The sequence below is a fragment of the Vigna umbellata genome, chromosome 4 (assembly GCF_029865625.1).
Source record: "Vigna umbellata cultivar VRB3 chromosome 4, Vumbellata_1.0, whole genome shotgun sequence".
NCBI classification, from domain to species: Eukaryota; Viridiplantae; Streptophyta; class Magnoliopsida; order Fabales; family Fabaceae; genus Vigna; species Vigna umbellata.
The window spans coordinates 10,310,203-10,333,713 of record NC_142168.1 but is presented as its reverse complement, the minus strand read 5'-3'; the positions used below and the strand labels follow the sequence as shown (position 1 = coordinate 10,333,713).

The following is a 23,511-nucleotide window of genomic DNA, read 5'->3' as shown; positions in this document are numbered from 1 at the left end:
ATGTATAATCGTAGTCAAAAACATCCTTTTTTTTAAATAAAAAGTACTTTAATTATAAATTATAATTCACTTCTACTTCTCGTTTCTAAACTATTTTATATCAAAAACACCTTTTTTTAATAATAGAAAACCTGGCTTAGTTGCAGGAAAAGCGGACATCAAATAGACTTTTAATTTCAATAATGCATAAGGTTCATAACATCGAAATCAGAGACAAATCATCTTAACACAAGATCAACAGAACACTAGACGATCAAAATTGAATTAAATCGCCAGACGTGATGACAAAAAGAAACAGAATAGCACGATTATAAAATAACTTGGGTGAATCAGGAAAACTGAACTATATAGCTTCCAGAGCCTGCAGGACATCAGCCTTCAAATCCTCAAAATCTTCAACTCCAAAGCTGAAGCGAACCAAGTTGTCATGAATCTTATACTTAGCCCTTTCTGACTGAGGAAGATCCCTGTTGGCCCAATACATAAAAATTAAATATACAAAAACCATCGCCAACCAACCACAATCTCTAAACAAATAAACAAAAGAATATACGTCTTTATACTATAAAGTACAAAAAGGAGCAGCCAAACATGCTTTCAGTACAGGGTGCCCGTGTAGCATCAAATCACTTAAACAAGAATTCGAAAGGCGTACCAGTAAGACAAAATAGCAGGTTGATCCACAATGCTCTCACAGCCACCAAACGAGGCCGCAATATATGGGATTTTCAGGGAATCAACAAATTTTATTGTGGTATGTAGGTCTCCATCGATCTGCATTATTGGCAATTTATTTCTAAAAAATCATTTTCATATGGTGGCATCAAAAACATCATTCTTCGTAAAAGAAAAACACATAATGGACTTTATTAGCAACCACATAATTTAATAGCGACTCAGCAAATTCCCACCTCAAAACTGACAACACCACCGAAACCAGTCATCTGCCTCTTGGCAAGCTCATGTTCGGGATGACTCGGCAAGCCTGGATAATAGACCCGCTTCACCTGCCAATAGAAATATGTCATTAGAGCCAGTTCACATCAGATTCGCAAGAAAATCATGAAAATATCGATATAGTGAAATTGTAAAACGGTAATGTTAGAAAATAAACTGTGTATTTCGCAATGCAACAAATATCCAAGCATACATGCACACAACTGACTTGACGATTCTAAAAGGAAAAAAATAACCCATATATGAATACAGTTTCATTTACAAGAAATTATACCCTAGTATAGCTTTAGCATCCATCCCAAAGCCTACTATAAAAATAGTAATAAGACTAAATTACTTATCATTAATAGACAAGATAACAGCAGAACGATAATTCGAATAACTGTGCATCACAACATAAAAAATTCAAAAAGAAAGTAGCATCTTCTCACATGGCACAGTTTAGTACTCATTCTTCCATCCCTTAAGGAAATACTTTTTACAAACACAATTCAACCATACTTCTAAACGAATGTCAGCAGGGAGGAAATACAGGCTTTAAAAATACACATCATCAGCATAAATATGGTGCTGAAGAAAAAGTCTAGTAAAAAACATGTTAACCATAAATTTCATTTTTTATATATAATAGGAGGGAATTGAACAGAAATTGTACACAAGCTCATTCCACAATATAAAAAATTTCAACTAACAAAATGATCAGAATATAACAATGACATGAAGAGAGAGCAGGGCAGCGCATGTCAATGCCATCGTACCTTGGGATGTGCCTCTAAAATTTTGGCCATCCCCATTCCAGTTGAATTCTGCTGCTGTACACGAAGATGCAGCGTTTTCATGCCTCTGATTAATAGGTATGCAGCATTCTGTGAAAAAGGCATTATTTTAGACACAAAAACCAATTAGGATATATCCTTTCACGGAGGGTGGACTATGTAGTAGAAATGACTTACCGGGTTAAGTGTACCGCCCAAAATATGGTGAAAAGTCCGAATTTGTGAAACCACCTTAGTTGAACCACTTATGCAACCGCCAAGGACCTGAAGGGAGAAAAAGGCTCCTTGATGATTAATTATGAATAACTGAAATGTCAATATTTGAGATGTTTACATTAAAATAAGTTTTGAAGAACAGACTGACTTACATCATGATGTCCACCCATGTATTTTGTTAAGGAGTGCAGAATCAGATCAGCACCAAGGGCAAGGGCCTTCTGGTTCAAAGGTGTTGCAAATGTACCATCAATGCAGAGTAAAGTCCCCTTCTTGTGGCAAAGCTCTGAAACCAGCTTAATGTCAACACATCTGAGGAATGGATTGGTAGGAGACTCAGTAAAGAACAGAGACACCTGCACGATTATATAATACCATATTAACTCTAGACAATATTAACTCCAAAAATATCAGAAATCCATAAAGTGAAACCAACAACTCTCTTCAACACTAACATTGTGCTGCTCCAGTGCAGTTTCTAAAGCTCCAACATCTGCTGGATCAATTACAGTGGTCTGCTCATCAAAACAGAAACTTTGTTACATATCTAAAACAAATCTACTATAAACATGGTTATGCATGCCCAGGACAAAGGTAAAAATCTACCAAAAATAACCCATCGCAAACATCAAATGTCCACCTTACCAATTAAGAGACAACAAGATTCACGGTAAGATATCTATTTAAATTTTCCAGTTGAAAACCTAGCAGACTTTTAGTGAGACATCTATATCAGGTGCATCAATTGGTCATTAAATTTGAAAAGGCTAAAGCTTTTGTCACTCTAGGAAAAAAAAATTAGGAAACACAGCAAAAACATCAAAAGCTTTATTCCACTAGATAAGTTAACCCTGTAGATCACACACATCTCCTTTAAACTCACGAAAACCAAGCTCACAGAGAAGTATAATTCCCCATTATTTTTCTACTAACAGTTTGATTAAAATTATGAATATATATAATATTTTTAAAAGCAGGAAAGAAAATGAGCATTATTTTAATCCAAACAATTATATTTAAGCAAAAGAAACATGAACACATAAGAAGCTGTTAGCACCCCACACAACTAAATACAATTAAACCACCAAATGAGCAGAACATATACCGAGATCCCCATCTTTGGAAGAAATGTCTCTATGAATATCCTAGTCTTCCTATAACAATCTGTAGTGGTCACAAGATGTCCACCAGCTGGAATCAGTGCCAGAAATAGGACTATGCTAGCACACATCCCAGATGCCATTATCACAGTTGATTCGGCCCCCTCCAGTGCACTGGTTCATAATGACAACAAGCCTCATTAAATGACCCCAAAACTCGACACATCACATGTTCATAAAAAACTCGAAACACACAAACCTTATCTTCTCCTCTAGAACCACAGTCGTTGGATTTCCATATCGCCCGTACTCATAACTAACCTGGCGATTCTCCTGCAAAATTATTGAAGGCTCAGCCACACCAATACTGGACGTTTATCTGTTCATTATTTAATGAGGCGAATAAAAACAATTTAACACTCCAAAGAATAGTACCTTGAAATCAATGAGATCAGCGGTTTTCTTAAAGAAGTAAGCAGAAGTGTTCACCACAGGAGTGGTAATTCCATCAGTCACAATACCTCTACCCAGTCTTTCAGCTGCATTGCTCAAATACAAAACCAAAACATAGCCAATAATCAACAATAATAACATCGAGGAAATTAAAACTAGTCTAATCTTAAACCATACAAACTAACCACAAAACATTATAAGTTAAATCCTAAATCAAACGTCACGTAAACTAACAAAAATACCAAATCTCAGAAAGCATACAGTAAATAACGAATTAAGTATGTACGATACGAACAAAAAAACAGAGAAGGCCTCTTTCTGAATCAAATCACATCCGATGTGAAAAAAAAAATCTAAAGAAGTACAAAAAATTTGAAAGGAACAATTAAACAATGGTTATCCGAGCAAACCAAACCTAAATTTAATTATATAGTTTTAAAAAGTAAACGAATCAAAGAAAGTAAAAATATAATAAAAATTTATGACATAAAAAGAAAACGACAAATTTTCATTTATCACGTACCGGCATGAATCGTTTTGCTTGCATCAGATTTCAAAAACGAAGAACAAGAACTATGATTTAACTGTACAGCCCCGTTCTCATCGGCCGCGGCGGCGACGGCGTCGTCCTCAGCGGTGATGTCGACAGGGAGAGGCACCGTGGCAGCGTCCGCGGCCGAAACCGCGGGCGGCGCCGGAGCCCCGGCGGCGGGATTGTTGGCGTTGTTATTGGACCACGAAGCGGCTACGATTTGCGCGACGCCGATGTTGCTACAGTTGCGTCGCGCCTTGGTGCTGAGCTGGCGCTGGAAGTTGGGAGGGAAGCGGAGGATGAGGGAGGAGACGCCGTGGAACGCAGCGCCGGATCCGGCGGAGGAGCGGAAGTTGCGGCGGCGGAGGTTGTCGAATGACGGCGGTGGCGAGAAATCGGGATCGGAGCGGCACTCGAAGGTGGAACGCATGTGTGAACTCGAAACGGCCATGTTTGTCGTCGTTTCAAGGGTTTTGTTCGTATGATATGTTTCTGTTGTTCTCCTTCACCAACTTCCCTCTTTCTCTCCTCTATCTATACTACCAAAACCAATCTCTAAACTCTTCCATTCGCAAATGGATCCCTCACGCCCTTATATAATACTCAACTTTAAAATATAAACAGTATATACGCGTCACTCATTTGTCCTCTTCTTTTACCCTTTTTATCATCACTACTACTGAAAGGGATTTTGCATCTCCTACACCCACCGAATTACAGATCGTGAACTCTGCAAAACTCAGCCCTTCGATTTTCATCTAACGACTCATGATGGCTTCATGCGCTTCGACTTACAACTCAAGCCTGGCTCTGTCTGGAGCGTTCGTCTTAAATCTCACGGCTCCTGTTTTCCTGATTTTTTCAGCTGTTCAAAGCTATTGCCTTGTTTTTAGATGTTAACTTTTTGAGTTTTCAACACCAACACGTCAATAGGTAAACACGTCATTATTATCACTATTAGCTAATCGATTTGATCTCATCGTGTTGAATTTAACAAGACTGTGGTCTCTTGGTACATTTTTATCGGTCTTTTACATCATAACAAATTTAACCAAAAGGAAGAAAAGAATAAATAATACTGTATGTCTCATAATATAAACAATTTAATGCGCTTGTTTTTCAGCACAAAGATTTTATTTAAACGCAAGTTTGATCCTCTATTTTATGTTATTTTTTAAATAAAGACATTTAACCGTCCAAATTAAACAATTACCACGTTTGTTAATAATTGAATATTTCTCTAAAAACATTTTGCACTGTTAATATATATATATACATCATTTTCACTGATATAAAATGAAATTTCTTATTTCCATAAAATTATCTTACGAATCATAGCGAAAATAATTATTAATTCGTATTAATAAGGGTAGAATATAATTATTGTGTAGATTACACTCATTGATTAGATCTTATTGGGCTAAATATTGTTGCCCTAAAAATATGTAACATAAACTTGATTCTTACAGAAGTCCCTGTGTTGCTGGGGTACAAGCGGCTGTTTGTTTACCCTGTCTCTGAATCTCACGTTGAAGTGTGAAAATAATAATATTTTAGCAAATATTTAGAAACAGTGTGGTTCATGAAAAGTGTGCAAATTGTACCTTATTTAGTGCATAAATGTGTTTAGCACTTGGTTTCAATGTCCTCCTCAATATTTTAAATAAATTAGTAAAATCATATCCTTATATAAGTTAGCTGTAGTTTTTTTAGAGTGACATCCCTACGAGATATTTATTAATTTTACTTAATTTAAATTTAAAAAAAAAATCTATGTAAGTATCTTTAATTGAGTTTCCTCATCATAACCATTAATAAGGTAACTCTTCCAACCATTAAAAAGAATGTCATGGTTAATCACACATTCCTTGAAATATAGATATTGTTTTAGAAAAGGTACATTATTCCAAGGAATCTTCTAGATGTTCATTTTAACAAATTAAAAAGAAAAAAATATTTTTATTTAATGCAAACCAAATATAGAATTTTAGCTTTTGTCTAATATTTTCATTCATAATAAAAGATATAACATTCTTTAACATACTCCTTCTCAGCGTATCGATCATTAATTTTAGAACTAACTATTTATGAATATTGTCAGACCTCGGAAAAACGCATTCAAACTCCTCCTGTCAGTTATTTAAAACGCACCCAAAATCCTCTGTGCGGACGCCAGGTGTCAATCAACGAGGATTCAAAAATCAGATGGTGGAAGGCAGGTGTTGGCAGGAAAGCGGACGTCCGTTTGGACGTGGGAAGCAAAAATTGATTTTTCGGAAAACCCGTACCCACTCTCTTCTGCATGCACCTTCTTCTTTCCAAACTTTGATCTTCCATTTCTCCTTTTTCTCTCTAGAAACTCTCCCTTCTCTCTACTAAAACTCATCTTTTCTCTGCTCCGATTACCGTTCAGGCACCGTAGGAGCATTCCTGACGTCCCAAGCTACAATCTGAACCGAACAGTTCCAAGTTCTAAAACTGGTAAGTCTTTTGTCCTTAGTCGTTCGTTCTATAGTACATGCAAACCAAGTTTCGGTTGCATGCTGATACCTTGTCTGATCCATTTTTGGTTTCTGGCTGTTGGTTAAATTAAGAGTTGTGGAACGTAAGGGTAGAAGAGATTTTAGTCAGACAAACCATACTTCTGCCTCTAGGACGATCGTTTACACTAGAGGTAAGGGAAGCTTAATTAATTTAATTTATATGTTGTTGCACCGTATGAACGTCCGTTATTTGACTGAATGAATATTATGCATGATGGTTGATATGTTTGGATTGTATGAATGTTGATATGATTGTTTATGTGGAATATGAATTATTAGTATGATGTGGAGTGTAATAAGTATGCAAATTGATTATGATATGAATTTTATAAAGTTATGAAATTATGTAATGAGAAATGAGTTGAAGATAAATGAGTATTGAATATGAAATTTTCCTATGATAATGTACGTTCGTCATTGAACGGTCTTTGACCGTTCGGTGTTCCTAGTAAATTGGTTGACATTGAATTCTTTCATTTGGAAAGAATTCTAGTTGAAGATGAGCGCCTTCTTGTAGTAATGCTGCGCTTGAGCGTTCGGTTAAGCGTAGTTGCATCTGAGCTTTCAGTGACAAACATAGATCTGGTATATATATATATATATATATATATATATATATATATATATATATATATATATATATATGTATTTGTATATGGTAGTTATTCTTAGGCACGAGTCCGATAATATCTTATTTATGAATCTTTTAATTGAAGTTTATTACTGCTCGGTCTCACACCAAGCTCTTGTGATGAGTAGCACTCGGTCTTATACCAAGTGCTCGTACCCGTTCATAGTAAATCAATCTTGATGAAATAGCGTTCGTCCAATTTCAGTAGAATCTCCTTTACCGTGTTCGGTCATTCACCGGCATCAGGTTTCTGTATATGAATTATTCTAAATATGATTCTTTAGCGTCTTGACGTGTCTACATTCATTGGTTCCGGCCTAGAGTCCCGTACTTGATTTATTCTTGAGTATTGGTTTGAACTTACGAGAGTCAGTTCATTCAACTGATTCACGTTATAAATAACGTTCGTCTTATGGTATATGATTGTACTCGGTCTATTCCTAAATCTATTAGTAACCCTTTCGGTTTTATTCTAATCCGAAACAGGCGACTTCTTGGTCTCGTTCCTAGTGTTCTTCCTCATTCTGAGTGAGGACTGAACGTTCGGTTTTTATGGTTAGTAAAATTGGTGATAAAGATGAAGTTAGAATGATGGATAATAACAGATGAGTAGTATATGAGAGGTATAATATGATGTGGAATGTGAACGAGCGTTCCGGGGAGGAGCGACTCTTGAGTGAAGAATTGAAGTTGGTAAAGTATGATTGTGGTAATGCTAAGCTGTCGATTCATCCTGATGTTCCGTGAATACTCGTCCTCATGTAGATGGGGGTAGGTCATGTGTGGGAACGGCAGGAGGTCCTGGTCCTTAGGGGTACTTTGGACAGATAGGGCTAACCTCGGGTGGCAGCTGTTGAGTGTATCCCAGTTACTACACCATCCGGGTGCACGAACGTCGTAGCTACACAGATGTCATACAGTCCGGACGGTCAGTCTAGTGATAGGCTTGGTATGATACATAACTTGAATTTTCTCTTGTGTGTTGGATTGTTTTATGTATATTGATGCATGAATTAAATTATATAAGCTTACCCTGTGTTTTTCCTTGTGTTGTCTTGTTTGTACGTCCGTCCTTGTCGTTGCAATGATCATCCGTGTGGATGTGAGCAGAAGGAGACGCGCCACTGGAAGAGGCGCTGGAAGAAGAGAACTTGGTCGAAGTCGAAGTTAAAACCGAACAGTAAGACGTTCGGTTAGTAGTGTAGTTTTTGGTAAGGTGGTCGTTCGATCACCTTTTCCCTTCTTTTGTATGACCGTTCGGTGTTGGTTTTGTAAACCGTTCGGTCAAATTTAACTTATCTTGTACAGTTAAGTTGGAAAGTTTATGTAAGGCCATTAGGCCAGAATCGTACGTTCTTTTAATGTTAAGACTGATCTGAGTTACTATTAATTGTTAATATTCTATTATATGGTTTATTGCTATATTTTTAGGATGTTACAAATATTTAGTTTGAAGGTTTTTTTAAACAAACTGGTAACGAAGCTATATTATTAACATTTTTCTTATATATAGATTTGAGTCTTATAAACATGTGTTTAAGAATAATGAAAAATAAATAACAAAAATATAACATTCGATACAAAAGTAATTTTAAAAAATCTATTTTTACTTTTAAATCTTTGTGTTTTACAAATAAATATCTAAGTTCATGAAATTTCTTAGAATTAAAGAAAGTGAATAAGATATTACAATAATTATTTTAAAATTTTATATTGTTAAAAAAAATATCTTGCAAACATAATAAAATTGTAGAGGTTAAAATATGTCCATTGTTCTGTTAGTTATAATTTAAATATTATTATAATTTGTGTAGATATTATTTTTTAAGAATTATACTTTGAAGAATTTACAGAACTTAAAGATTTAAAATGAGAGTAAGCTAAAGAGTGTAGAAATTGTGATGGTGGGTTTTTACAAAATAATGAGTGTTTATGATGGATGACGAGGACCACATAACATGCATGAGTATGGACACAGCATGCACCACAACAGTGGGCACAAAGATAGAATACAAAAGGAGGTTATGTGCATGTATGTGGATGCGGTGCTAACTTTAAGGGACCAGTGAAGATGGCTATGTCACATTCACCATTCAGTATTAAGCAATAACACATAAGGGGACCATAGGAAAAAAATCAATCATGTCATGACTCATCCAATACATCATTTTTTATACTTTATTTATCTATCTATCATTGAAAGAGAACATAAACTTTTGAATACAAAAATCAGTTGTGACATTTACTTACCCTTAAAGTAGAGCCAATAAACAATGACCAAATTCATGCCAACTAATTAATGCCCCATGACATAATAAGATTAAACTAAAATTGAAATAATGGCCAATGATAAAAAAATATATGATCATATTTTTTTTTCTAAATTAATCTATTTTGATTCATCAAACATCTCTTAGTGGTGTGATGTATTTTATCGTATATAAAATATTTGTTAGAGCAATAAGAATTGAAAAAAAAATAAAGTTATAAAAAATTACATTTTACAATATTTTAGTTCACTAGAAAATAAGAAAAAAAAAACACGTGGAACTGTATAAAAAAATTATTGTCAATCCAAAGTTTTTTCTGATAGTTTCATTCCAAATAACAATTTAAACATTTGTTTTAGATTATTTTATATTAAAAAAACATTTGTGTATTCTTACTGGTGAAAACAAAATGTTTGATTAAAAAAAATTAAAATATTTTTAAGTGTTTTTTATGAGAAAAAAGAAAAATAAAATAAAAACAACCATCATAAAAATATAACATAAAAATATAATATAGAAATTCCAAAATAAATAAAAAAATCACGATTGTCCGAAGAATAACATATAAGAAAAAAACAATTAACCCAACCCTACAATATTCTATTAAAAAAATATAAAAAAAATAAAATACAAACTTAAAATGTCTTTTATCTGAAATATTTAAAATTATAAATTTAGGATTCAGTATATTTAAAATTACTATCACTCAATCTATTATTTATTTTAGGTGATGTTCATTAAATCAACATTCTTATAGACATATTTAGAAATACAAATGAAATTATTGGTGTAAAAAAGAATGCATGTTTTCATTTAATATAAATTATGATTAAGTATTTCTTTCCTTTTATATTAGTGTAGTTATTTTAAATACAAATTCGAATAAAATAAAATAAAAAAGATTGGTACAAATATGGGTTTATCTTCTGAAGTTAAGAGGGTCCACATGTGGGGTATAATTTGAACTCCAGAAATAAAAATTCATGGATTGGTTATAAGAAAAATAAGCCATATTCTTGATACAGTACAGTTTGAAGTTTGAGGTTTGACTATTGACTGTTGACTAATTACGGAGATGGATATTGATGGTAGTCACCAAGTAAGCTATATTTAAATCAAATTCTTTGTAAGAAAGTTAAGACGTAAAAATATAAAAAAAAAGTAATAATAATAAAATTAATTATATAAATTAAAAGGTAAAATCTTAGAAAAGTTACACAAACAACTTTTATAAATTAATTTATATGTGAAATAATTTTAATTTATAAATATTCATTTTTTTTCTTATACATTCTTGTGGAGGAAAATATCTTAAGTCGAGTAATTAAGGTCAAGCCACTTGTTGCTGACCCGATTTAATGTACATGACAAAAACAACTTCCATTTTACTTTTACAATCGGTAGGTAAGGTTTTTAATATTTATTTATTTGTTTTTCTAAAATTTCATTATCTTTTTAAATTTATTTTATCGAAGATTTTCAAGTTGTTATCTAAAAATATCATTAGTTAAAAGATGACTCTATCTAAACCAATTTTTTTTCTATTCAAGTTAGCTTTTAAGTGAGTTTCTTTTCTATTGTAAATCTTTTTTTCATTTTCATTTTGTTATATATGTGAATATCATAGGTAAATTCAATCAATTTTATTCTCTTAGTTGGTATAGCTCTTTATCAAGTTTTTCTTTGATTAAGCAGTGTAGCCTATGGTTTATGGAGATTTTGGTGCATTTTTTGTTCTTAGTAACAATTGAAGCTATTGTTTTTTGAGAAGTATATAACTATCAAGTAAAGGAGCTTATTTATATTATAATTACAATCATAGGTTAATGTGGTTAGCTTAATGATAAATTTTATATCAATGTGTTGGATTTTGTTGGATGAGTTTAATACAGTAGAAAAGTATTTTCAATTAGAGACGTGATTTTGATTATAATATATCACGTGGAATTAATAAAACTTGTTAGAATTAATAGAATTGGTAAAATTAGATTATATAACATATTATTGAGATATGTTGATTTTATCTTTTATGCATAGAATCAATCATATTTATTATAAGTACAAAGTATTATTGTTTAAATGTTTTTAACTTATTTAAGAATAAAGCTTCTTGCTCAAGTTACTACTTGAGGATTGAATAAGAAAAATGTCGAAACAATTTTCTTTCTCTAAGAAGTTGTATTGCTTAAGCTTTAGTTGATTATTTGAGTAATGAAGTGGCAAATTTTATGAGAAGAATTTAGAATTGAGGTGCTTAATGCACTAACCAAAATCACTCACGTGATGGTACAACACTTGAACAATGAAGAGAGTCAATATTTATTCTCTATGCATTAAAATGTTAGATGCTCAAACCTTTGTTTGTCCCTTAAGCGTGTAATATGTCACACTAATTCTCTTTTAAGGTATTACTCAAGGGATCGTGTTTTCACTTAAGTGATATAATTATTACTTAAACCATTTTGAAATAACTCAAACAACATCCTCAACTATTCTATAGTTAAGCTCCTTTTTATTTAAACTAATGGTGGTTAATTACTTTAGTTGAATATGAAAGATTTCCTTACTCCTTGTGTGACAAACTTAATAGATAATGTGGATCTGTATCAAAAAGTGTTTAATAAATATATTATAGTATGAATGATACGTTTAAGATTAAATTTGATATTATAAGTAAATAAGTATTATTGTAATATATATATATATATATATATATATATATATATATATATATATATATTTGTCATGAATATATTATTAACTTATTGATGCGTTCCATATGTATTAAGTTAGATGATTTGAAAATATATTGATGTTATAATATTGCGTTGTCTTAGAAAAATAATAAATAAAAAAGTATCATGTAGTAAGAATGGATACAGTTTTTTGACATGAAGTTGTGAGTAAATAGTCATTAACACAACAAGATATATTTGACATAGGAAGTTGTTAAATGTGATATATATAATTGAGGTAGGTTCCTAAAGAGATCAAATATTATGATAAATGTTAATACATAAGTTTCAACTTAATTATAGTCTTTTAAAAGCATACAAACATTATATATATTTTTTCATGATATGAATAACCTTTGGTTTGCTTCAAATGCAATGAGTCATATATTGATTTTAATTATTATGCGTTTAATTAAATAGTCAGTTGATATAATAATGATACTTAATATAAACTTTTTGTGGAATAGTTAACTTATCATTGTGTGTTTATTGCTATTTGGTATCCTACTTTGAAATGGAAGCAAATAGTTTTATAGGAAACTAGTCTCTTGACCTATGCATATGCACAAGCCTTTTTTTCTCTTTTTCCTTTTTTTAAGTAGGAATGGTAAAAAGGATTAGGCTCGGCGAGCCAGCCCATCCATCCTGGCTAATATGTCCATCCCAATCAACCCGAACAACTCGCATAGCCTAACCATCACACTAGATTAGTCAATCCTTCCATCCCATCAACTCGACCATCTAGTCCATCCTGGCCAGATCGACAAGCTTGTCCATCTCGCGTCAGTCTGTCAACATGACCATCACGCAGTCTGTCTAGCCTGAACATCCCGTCAGTTTGGCCATACAGGCCAACCTGGCCAGATCGACCAACCTATCCAGCACGATCATCCCATTAGTCTGTCTATCAAGTTCATCTTGGGCATATTGTCCATCGTAGCCAACTCGACCACCCAGTCCATCTCATCCAGCCCGGCCAGATCGATCAATCATCCATTTTGGTCATCTTGTCAACATAGTCCATCTGCTCCATCCCTTGCATCTGATCCATCAATGTGAGCCTAGCCATCACGTTAGCACGATCATCACGTCCATCTTGAAAATCAAGGCCAGCTCAGCCAAATTGATTGTCTCGTCCATCCTGACCATCAAATCAGCCTGGTCAATCCTTTCAATATCGATCAGTCTATCCATCTCGGTCATCCCTGTCAGTCATGCCATCCCAGCTAACTTGACCATCCCCTCAGTTTAGCCATCCCGTCAATCCATCCATCCTAGTCATTTTTGTTAGCCCAACCATCTCGTCCATCCTAGTGTCTAAGCCAACACAGGAAGATCGATCATCCTATCCATCCCAACCATCTAATCAACTTGGTCCATTCCCTCCATCCCGACCAACCCATCCATTCTGATGATCATGTTCATCCCAATCGTCCCAACTAGCTTGACCATCCCTTCCAGCTCGTCCATTCCGAGAATCCCGTCAATCCATTCATCTCATTAACCCACCCGAATCTGGTCATCCCGTTTAAGTAATAACTAAAAACCCATACTATGAAAACTAAAAGATAAATCTAAGAAGGACAACAAAATAACTGCCTGAAACAACTTCTTTCATAACCATGAGACAAAAAGAAATGTGGTTGAAGAAAACCTAACATTCTAATGCAGAAGAAGAACAAACTTTGAAGAAGAAGAAGTTGAGACTGAATAAGAAGATGAATGATTGAACAAGTAATGTAGGAAGAATAAGAGGAAACAATCAATTTACGTGGAAGAGAACGGGAAATTTAGATGATAAAAGGGTAAATGCCTAAAAAACCAAAAAATTATGACATTAGACCGGATATTTTTGATAATTCTCTAGGGTATTTTTTTATATAGATAATTAATAGTGTTAAAGGGCGTAAATTTCTCAAATGTTTTATTTGATGTACTTTTGGTGTTATTGTTTATATTAAACCTATGTAAACATATGTTTGATTGTCATTAAAGAGATTAATTGTAATTTTATATATGTTTTATTTAGACTTAAAATTCTAAAAATTACAATACATAAACATTATATTATTATCTAAAACCACGTGAGATTTATAAGAAGGAAACATAATATATACATATTAACTTTTTTATTCTAAAATAAAGCATCATTTATAATGTTTTTATGCATATTCTAAGTGATATTTTGAATGTGAAATATAATGTTTTTTTATCAGGGTCCTAAGTATGGTCATGTGGACAGGTAACGTTATCCGAGTAGTTTTAAAGTTGCTAACAAGTATTATTGAGAGTTGAAGCACAATGAAAATTTATCTATAAAAGATTCTTTAATACTAAATTCAGTAAATAAATTTTAAAATTATAAAAATAAAGTAATAAGTATGAGTATTTACGAAGGAATATCAATTATATATTCGCATAACAAAAATTTATGAATCATACTATTGTTAGTCTTTACAAATGTATAAGGAAATGCATTCGCCTTTAGTTTGTATAAAGATTTAGAAATCATGTATTTATTTTAAGTTCTCTTATATGTTTAAAAAATCACATATACATCTCATATCTACAAACATATAAAAAATACACGCATAAATAAATATTTAAGAAATCACGTATATATCTAAAATATCCATAAAAATATAAAAAAAAACTATAGAGAGAAATACAAGTTTGAAAAAACACATACACATCTCTAATATCCATACAACATTAGTGTAAATTTAAAGATATTTTTATAAGTAACGTTATTTAGGATTAATAATTTGAAAAAACTTTTGCAGTAAGAGTTTTTATTAATAGTTTTTTTAATTTTCTATATTTTTTAATTTTATGTACAATAAAAGTTATATAATATTTGTGTGGGAAGGATGAAATATAAAATCAATTACTAGTTTTTGCATGTTCTCTTTATTCTTGTCATCGTAATTTTTATCTTGTTATCGTAATCATTTGATTTTTGGATGTGGATACGTGAAATCGTGTTTTCTAACCATATGACTTTTTTATTTTTTATTTGAAAAGAAAGAGAGAACAAATCAAACATTCCTTTTTTTTAGATCACTTTAATTTTCAGGACTAAAGAACCTTTTTTTTTTGTGTGATGTATAACAATTGTACTAAGCTAAAATTTAATGATCCACTAAACTGACGCTAATGAATTAAAAAAGTTGAATGTACGATTATATTTGAAGTCACTTTTTTGGATTGCTTTCCCAAAATGTTTTCTGTTTTTTATAAAAAAAATAGCAGTATATATAATTGAACAGGTCATCAGTAATATAAAACTTGTTTTTAAGAGTATCATTTGAAAATTGTTATTACTGTTTAAAGGGTTTAATAGACATGTATTTAAAGTGTAGATTATCTAACAACTATAATTTTTTATTGGCATGATTTTTATAAAAGTCAAAACTTATCATTTATAACAGTTTGGGATTTAATCTATTTTTTATTTTATGTAATTTTATAATAAATACCACATTAATAAATTAATTTCAATACAAAAACGTATCAAATTATTTTTCTTAACATATATACCATACAAGAACCGATATATTAACTAATAAGAAAACATGCTCTAGTACAATTTTCCCTACGTCCAATCTGAGCCGCTGATTTCATCAATAAAATTAGAAAAGCACGTGTCCTCGGTAAATGATAAGTGAATTCCATCATCAAACCTTATCAACCGTTGATCTTTTTCTCGGACCCAAATGCATCTTGGGTGGGTTCCATGCGATGCCCTAACTTACTTTCCCTCGCTCCTATAAATTGAAACCCTGTTTCTCGACGTCATGACGTTATGTCACACGAACTTGTTTATTTGCTCCGTAGCCGCTCCTGGTTGCGGTAAATGACCTACTTCTTGGTGTTTCACTTCTAAAGTACTAAAGTTATGCAGTTTCAGCATTTGATTTGATGATATTTTCTTATTTTTTGAGAATAATGTCTGTTTTCAACGATCTGTTCTACTGTATGCATATGTTGCATCGGGACATTTTTTTTTCAGTTTTTTTTTCTTTGATTTTCTAATTTTTTCTTTATTTTATGTGATTTGAATGTTAGCGATTTTTGATTTGGTGGTTCTGTTTTCCATTATCTTCACTGCACTGGTACTAAGGCTCTGTGAGGGTTTAATATCACCAGTTGCCTAATTGATGTGCAACAATGAATTTCGGGCACCGCTTTGCAGAACTGACTTCAAATGTTTGAGCTGCCTGTATCGCCCGTACATAAGCACCATGTTTGGATTTTAATTCTCAAAGGGTTATAGGTTGATTGAAGTTGGACCAATCATGTTCTGTGCCTGTGTTGCATGCTACTAAAGGGGTCTTTTCCATTGAGTTATTGTGGTGCTTGTTGAACCCTTTTGTTTGTTATTTGAGTTTTCTTTTTTAATCATAATGGGAAACAAAGTATTCTGTTTTAAAGTTTAATACAAAATTGAGCTTTAGCTTATGGTTTTGTTTGTCTGCCTTCTTACTCAAAGGATTTTTTCAGTTGAATGGACATGGAAATCCGCAAGACGGGTGGCATAGGATGTGTTTTATGTCAATTTTGCCCTCTTGCGATGCCCCCATTGCCATTTACCTATGGAATCCCAATCTGAAAGTGCTTAAAAAGGCTTTGGAATTTTGAGATTATGTTTTGGCAGTGTGAATGATTATGTTTCATTGTCACAAGTTCTCTTACGCATCTGTAATGTAATCTGGATAGAACATTTTATAAAGATGATTCATTAATCTATTGTTTTTAAGGTTTTAGATAAAAATTTTGGATAAAGAATAGGGGGAAGTTGGACTCAGGTTTTATTGATGATGTATTTCTTTTCATAGACCCAACACCTGGAATCAGAAGATGGTAGTTTTTCTGCTAGTTTGCTGTTATTTCTTTACCTTTCTCCCAAGTTTTCCGTCCATAGAATATTAATAGTAAAGGGAAAAAGAAAGGCAATTCAACCCAATCACAAAGTACGTTGCAGTAAATGAACATGTGTCTATTTTTTATCTTCATCTCTGCCTAAGTGTTCGAGATGGTGTATGACCAGAAGCTCTTCTAAGGTGGCCATGATGTATGGGTTGGTCTGAATAAAATTGTAAACTGAATCTATCCAAAATTGAATCTAACTTAATGATGACAATTGAACCTTTCGGATAAAATAATATCAACAAAATTGCATTGAAACAGTTCGGTTCAGTTACATTTTTGTGAAGTGGTTCAGTTTACAAGTATTTTAGATTTTCTATAATTGCAATGCTGAAAGAAATATTCTCGAACTTACAGAAGAAGCATGTTCCCAACATAGGCCAAATTAATCTTTATCTTTTTCCTCTTCCATGGGAGCACCCCTCTTCCTCTTCCTCCTCCACCTCTACCGGTGTTCCCATCTTCTTCCTTCACTTTCATTCCACTCATCACTTTCTTCCTTCGTCGGTCTCTCCCCCATTCATCTTCTTCCTCAAAAAGATGTTTCAGATTTCACATTGTGAAATGTATTTTTTACTTTGTATTTCCGAATGTATAATTTGGATTATGAATTTTGTATTCAGGATCAAACACTTCAAAATGTAATCTTTGTATTCTGGATCATACATTTCAAAATGTAATCTTTGTATTCTGTAAAGTAGAATCTAAAATCTACTATATTTGTTTTTATTGTAGATTGTATATTTTGGAACTGAAAATGAAAATAATGTAAAATTGGAACTTTTAAGTGTGTAGAGGTGCAAGAAGAACTTATAGAGATGCAGGAAGAAGCCGCCTTCACCCATTTAAAGAAGAAGCCCATCTTATAATGTAGGCAGAAGCCCATCTCACATTACACCTGAACAATTTAATTTTCATATTGATGTAATTTTTTTTTAAAATAAATAGAAATTATTCAAGCTTTTAGTAAAAAATTAGCCTTGAAAAAACATTTAAGGCTTATACTGTGCCATAAATATTATCGGTATCGCTTATATTATTATTGAAAATTCGATTGTCAAATAATCTTGAAATTATAAACAATTATTTCTAATTTTAAAGTAGCTAGAGACAAAGGTTTTCTTTCTACATACCGCAAAAAGAAAGTAAAATTTACTCATTTTACAAGATTGAAAACATTTTAAATTTTATTATAAGTTCTGACTGATTGATTGTGGAAACTATTTACAAAAGATACTAGAAATAAAACTCTATTTATTATCACACCCTTTGAAAAACTTTTATTTTTCTTTCCAATATTACCACTTCATCCATTAATTACTTGTTAAGGATTTCAATTAAGATATTTCATAGTTTCAACTTTTAAGTTAATAGTAAATATTTTTTCCCTACACATTACATACACGCTTATCAATGTTGCTATATTTTAAGTTTGCTTAATCTTCTTTAAATGAAATCAATTAGGATTTGGTGATATCATGAAACAAAATTTGAAAATCTTTTCTTTAATATTTTTTTCAATGGAATACTATATTTCACATTGATGAATATATTTTCAATCCACCTTCGACGTCTACGTTGAAGAATTGACTGAACAGCAACAAGTAAAAACACATGAAATAAAGAAAACAATACAAAAATTATAACCTAAGTCAACATGATAAAGAAAAGGAACGAAAATAACTATTGGTATTTTTATACTATTCTCTTAATTTTCATTTTATTATTTATTTTGTATTAACTCTTTACTTATTGTTACTATAGTAAAATAATAACTTATCTATGAAATGTTAATATAGATTTTTTTGACAATATTTTGATAAAATACATTTGTTATTTTTTCATCAAAAATAGGATGTCAATATAATAATAAATAAATAATGAATCAGTGAAAAAATAACAGTTTCAAAATATTCTTAAATGTTAAAATATCTTTATTCATTCATTTATTTATGTGATTTCTCAAAAAAATGTAGAGAAAAAGTTGCTCATGTTACTCAGGAGATGATGTAGACGATTTTAACTAAGACAAATGTTCAGGACCCAATTTTAAAATTTGTTTTCTTCTGGAGCAGTTCAGATAAAAAAAAAGCTCTCATAAATTTAAATGAACCAAAATAATTGAAGCTGGTATTGTGGTTTTCGGCTTGATATAACACATGACAGCAAAGCAAAGGAGTAGAGAGGAACCCTAATAAATACAATGAATAAAAAATTTTGAATGGTTAGATTGCGACATAAAACCAACACCGATAAAGTCCATACTAAATACTTCTATTATTGGATATTTCTCGTATACAATTTCAAGGAAAAGAAATTACCAAGGAGTAAAAGTCATTAATTCAACCACACTAACCTAGCTTCCATTATCATCAAACATATATATCCTCAACCACGAATTAAACAAACGTAAAAATCAAGTCAAATATTAAAAAACAATTTAATAATATGAACATTTAATGATGTAGGGAAGCGACACACAATTTTCTATGTGAAAGCATTGACAGAAAAATACAACCATACTGTTGGAAACCAACACTTTCTTCTGTTCATATGTTCCCTTCTAATGCCAACACTGAAGAAAATCAATAGCCCTTGGTTTGGTCTGATGGATGCAGCAATTGAAGCAATCCCAACACTAGAATGGACCCTCCTTTTGGTCTCTTGTGGTGTTGAAATTTTGTATTAATTTCATACTATGTAAATTTCAAACCAGACCCCACATATTCATAACATCTAATAACAGAAATGGTACACAAGTTTAAGACATGTTTTGATCAAATTCAGCAAAGGATTTATTTACCTTCCCGTTCCAATGCAACTCGATCAGAACATGGGTGAAGTCGAAGGGGAAGAACAGTTCATCAAATTAAGAATGTTGTTCCAATAGATCTTGTTATCTTCGTATAACTCGTTATCGTTACCATTGTTATGACCATCGCTACCATTACCGAGACAATTATTATTAGACTCTCCACCACCCTCCGGCGACAAACTCCGGTGATCGGAATTAGAATTCAGCAAAAGGTTGGTGAATCCCTCCTCAGAAACATGTCCATGTTCATGTGCACTGGTAGTGCCGGAACCCCACGTGGTTGCCATGGTCACTGTCAACTCATGCAGACTAGACGTGAAGGGCATGGAATTCTCCATGCCATCTTTGTATTCTCCCAAATGGGTGGAGCTTTCATGAAAACCTTTGTTCCACTCTCGCTCTCCTTCTTCCTTCACCATCGCTCTCTCAGAAGAACCAACAAACTCAATCACACTAGTCATAACTGCCGGTGCATTGTTCTCAGATAAGGTAGAAGTGGGGGACTCACTGACCCTCGTTGCAACCGTACTAGTACTACTACCATTGTTCCAAGCGTGATCAAGAGAACGTGTTGAAGAGGGTAACAGTGGAGCTGAAGACGATGATGATGATGCAGAAGTGCCAATTAGAGAATGCTGCAATGAGGGTGATGATGAATGTGAGGTACGTAGTTTTGATTCTCTGACCAATCTTGCTTCTGCTTCGAGTCTGGCACTCTCCCACTGAGCCATGTGGCTTAGGTTGGATGCACTCTTGGAATGGCCCTCGGTGGAGAGAATGGCATCGTTCTTGGGCTTGTGAGTCACCGGATCAATTCCCATTTTGTCTAACCTTTTCTTCAGATGCGTGTTCCAGTAGTTCTTTATCTCATTATCTGTTCTCTTTGGCAAATGTGTTGCTATTGCCGACCACCTGAGACATGTTCACAATACTAACATATTAACATGTCATACAAATAAACGAAAGCCCTAGAATCATCCATGAACTTACATAAATAACAATGATATATATATATATATATATATATATATATATATATATATATATATATATATATATATATATATATATATGAACATGTTCGACAGTTCTACTGTTATCTTTTGTTCTCTGTCTATATACCACAAATATTCTATGAATACTTATTATTTTTAGCTATATTTCTCCTCTTATCAGATTATATTTCTCGAACCCTCCTACCTCTCTAGCAAGAAGGATAACGTAAAAGGAGAGGCATATAAGAAAGAGCAAGCCAAATGATAAAGAGAGAATAGAAATTAGAAATAGATGAAGAGGCTATAGTGTGATTGAGAATATTGTGTGCTCCAGAGGATTATAGGTGCAAAGTATAGAACCAGATTTTCATGGATAATTTCTGTGAATATTAAATTTATAAAATAAAAACTATACTGAAATTATTTTAATATTTCATCAGTTGTATATTTTCTGTCACTAACGAATATTGCAATTTTTGTTTAGTTAATATTATATAGTTATATATGTAATGTGACACCTAGAAAAGGTGTGAGATGTCCAATTTAGAAATGACATTCATGGATCATTGATTTAGCTTGGTGAGGAAGAAAATCCTTTTGTTGCGTTTAAGGACCATATTGAATAAACTATATTGGGTGTCAGGAAGTAAATTTATGAGGATGACAGAGGGCACAAATAAAGTTATCTGTGTTGCATATGTGAGATAGTATATGTGGTTATGGAGATTGAGATACACTCGCATTTAAGACATTCTGAACAACAAAGGAGTTGGAAAAGCAAAGAAATTATATCTCCAACTTGAAAAATGGTTGAAACATGTACTGAGTTATTGTCTAATAGCATATATATATGGAGGGTATAAGAATTCAAACAGTAGTATCATAATTCTACTGTAATTTTCAAAAATCAAAATATGTGTGGTGTGGGTACATATACATAACTGTTTCTCACTAAAAAATAAAAAGAAATAAATCTCATGAGAGTTCATAAATCCAGTACTCATATATAGAAGAATCATACGACTAAAATAGTGAAAATAATCAATGAAAATCCCAGTAAAACACCCAGCACAAACACCTGAAACTTGTCACATGTGAAGACAGAGAAATTCTGCGATACCAAGAAAACTTAGGGGTTATGAGATACTGCTATTAAGAATCTCTCTCCTCTATTTGTTTTTCTTGATTTCCTCAAACTCATTGACGCAGAAAACAACTACACCAAAAAACCTTTAGGAACACTGACACAGAAATTTAAATAAGTTTTATCGAGATATACAAAACCTGTTCCCTAAGAGTGCGTGGAGTTGAATGATGGTTTGTTCTTCCTGCATACTGAACTTTCCCCTCTTAATATCAGGCCTTAGATAATTAGTCCATCTCAATCTGCAGCTCTTGCCACACCTCTCAAGTCCTGAACACATATCATCCCAGTACAGTGAACTACAAGCTTTATTCTAATTCATATACACACACATCAACATATACACAAGATTACCAGCTTTTGCTGGCAAAGCACGCCAGCTTCCATGGCCATGTTCTTCAATATATGCCAAGAGCTTCTGATCTTCCTCTGGAGTCCATGGCCCTTTCTTTAGCCCCACCTTGTCACAGCATGGTGATCGTCCCATTTTTGGAAGAAGTGGTTTTGTATAGAGAAGAAGCAGACACTGTGGGAAAAAGGGTGAAAGAGAGAGAGAGAGAGAGAGAAAGAGAAAGATAAGGAATTGGAGTTGTAAAAGAGATAATGAAGAAAGAAGAAAGGTCAGCGGCATAAATATATGAGATAAGAAACTAAGTTGATGATGAGGAGGAGTGTGCATGTATGTATATTACGATGACGACGAGAATACCCTTCACATCACCTACAATTGAATGCTGTAGGATGCATCATTTGTGAGTCTTTATGGAGAGAGTAATGAAAATTGAGTGGTTCCGTTGTCTTTTCATAGCGTATGGGGTAGAATTTTAAACCTATTGACAGCTTCGAGCTACTGAGTTATTATTGCCACACCACTTTTCTTTTAGAGACACGTTACTCAGAATTTATGGCGTTGCTAAGGACGAGTTTTAATTATTTACACGGGTGGAGACTTTGCGTATGTGGACCTTCTTTTTAATCTTCACCAATGACTTCCATAGTGTGTATATATATATATATTTTCGAATAAACTATAATCAAATTAATACACACTTCTTTATCGTTTATATTTTCTGAAATGTTTGTTCCGTTGGTGTGAAACCTTCTCGGATAAAACCTTTCATGGGGACCAACACCAAAAACATCTCACGTACCTCATATCAGCTTTCGTAAGCTCTTACCATGTTCGTCACTTTAAGAATGATTTTTTTTTTCTATCTACCTTTCAGTTAGTGTTCTCACATGCTTTTGTTTGATACTGTTTTCACTCTAATCAATCAACATATTGTTCTTATAGCTCTGTTAATTAGCCTCTTCGAATCATCACAGATGATAACAACTTTCACTTGTGTAAGTATTTTTGGGATCCCAACCAAAAGATTACTTGTCAAAACTGATATAAAAAAAAGATATGCAGA

The 23,511-nt window shown here is 32.7% G+C and overlaps 2 protein-coding genes across 2 annotated transcripts; both read right to left on the bottom strand.

Moving 5' to 3' along the window:
* Nucleotides 1-140: 140 nt before the first annotated feature.
* MTO1 (Pyridoxal phosphate (PLP)-dependent transferases superfamily protein) lies at nucleotides 141-4,619 on the bottom strand. Its single transcript, XM_047301636.2, has 11 exons — nucleotides 4,026-4,619; nucleotides 3,485-3,588; nucleotides 3,309-3,382; nucleotides 3,055-3,223; nucleotides 2,405-2,464; nucleotides 2,102-2,305; nucleotides 1,911-1,997; nucleotides 1,716-1,823; nucleotides 912-1,007; nucleotides 656-774; nucleotides 141-467 (listed from the first exon to the last, which is right to left on the bottom strand). Exons 1-11 carry the CDS (start codon nucleotides 4,483-4,485, stop codon nucleotides 344-346), a joined length of 1,605 nt encoding a protein of 534 aa, XP_047157592.1. The 5' UTR covers nucleotides 4,486-4,619; the 3' UTR covers nucleotides 141-343.
* A 14,761-nt stretch (nucleotides 4,620-19,380) lies between these two features.
* On the bottom strand, nucleotides 19,381-22,963 carry LOC124828361 (transcription factor MYB16-like). The gene is made up of 3 exons (XM_047301634.2): nucleotides 22,451-22,963; nucleotides 22,237-22,366; nucleotides 19,381-20,869 (listed from the first exon to the last, which is right to left on the bottom strand). Exons 1-3 carry the CDS (start codon nucleotides 22,773-22,775, stop codon nucleotides 19,969-19,971), a joined length of 1,356 nt encoding a protein of 451 aa, XP_047157590.2. The 5' UTR covers nucleotides 22,776-22,963; the 3' UTR covers nucleotides 19,381-19,968.
* Nucleotides 22,964-23,511: the final 548 nt, after the last annotated feature.

Coding starts and splice junctions, on each gene's coding strand:
- MTO1 (XM_047301636.2), bottom strand. CDS start 4,485: ATGGCCGTTTCGAGTTCACACATGCGTTCCACCTTCGAGTGCCGCTCC. Junction 3,589..4,025: donor AAGCAAAACGATTCATGCCG/GTACGTGATAAA, acceptor TGAGCAATGCAG/CTGAAAGACTGGGTAGAGGT. Junction 2,465..3,054: donor TTCCAAAGATGGGGATCTCG/GTATATGTTCTG, acceptor TTTGATGAGCAG/ACCACTGTAATTGATCCAGC.
- LOC124828361 (XM_047301634.2), bottom strand. CDS start 22,775: ATGCACACTCCTCCTCATCATCAACTTAGTTTCTTATCTCATATATTT. Junction 22,367..22,450: donor TGCTTTGCCAGCAAAAGCTG/GTAATCTTGTGT, acceptor ATATGTGTTCAG/GACTTGAGAGGTGTGGCAAG. Junction 20,870..22,236: donor CACGCACTCTTAGGGAACAG/GTTTTGTATATC, acceptor AACATGTCTCAG/GTGGTCGGCAATAGCAACAC.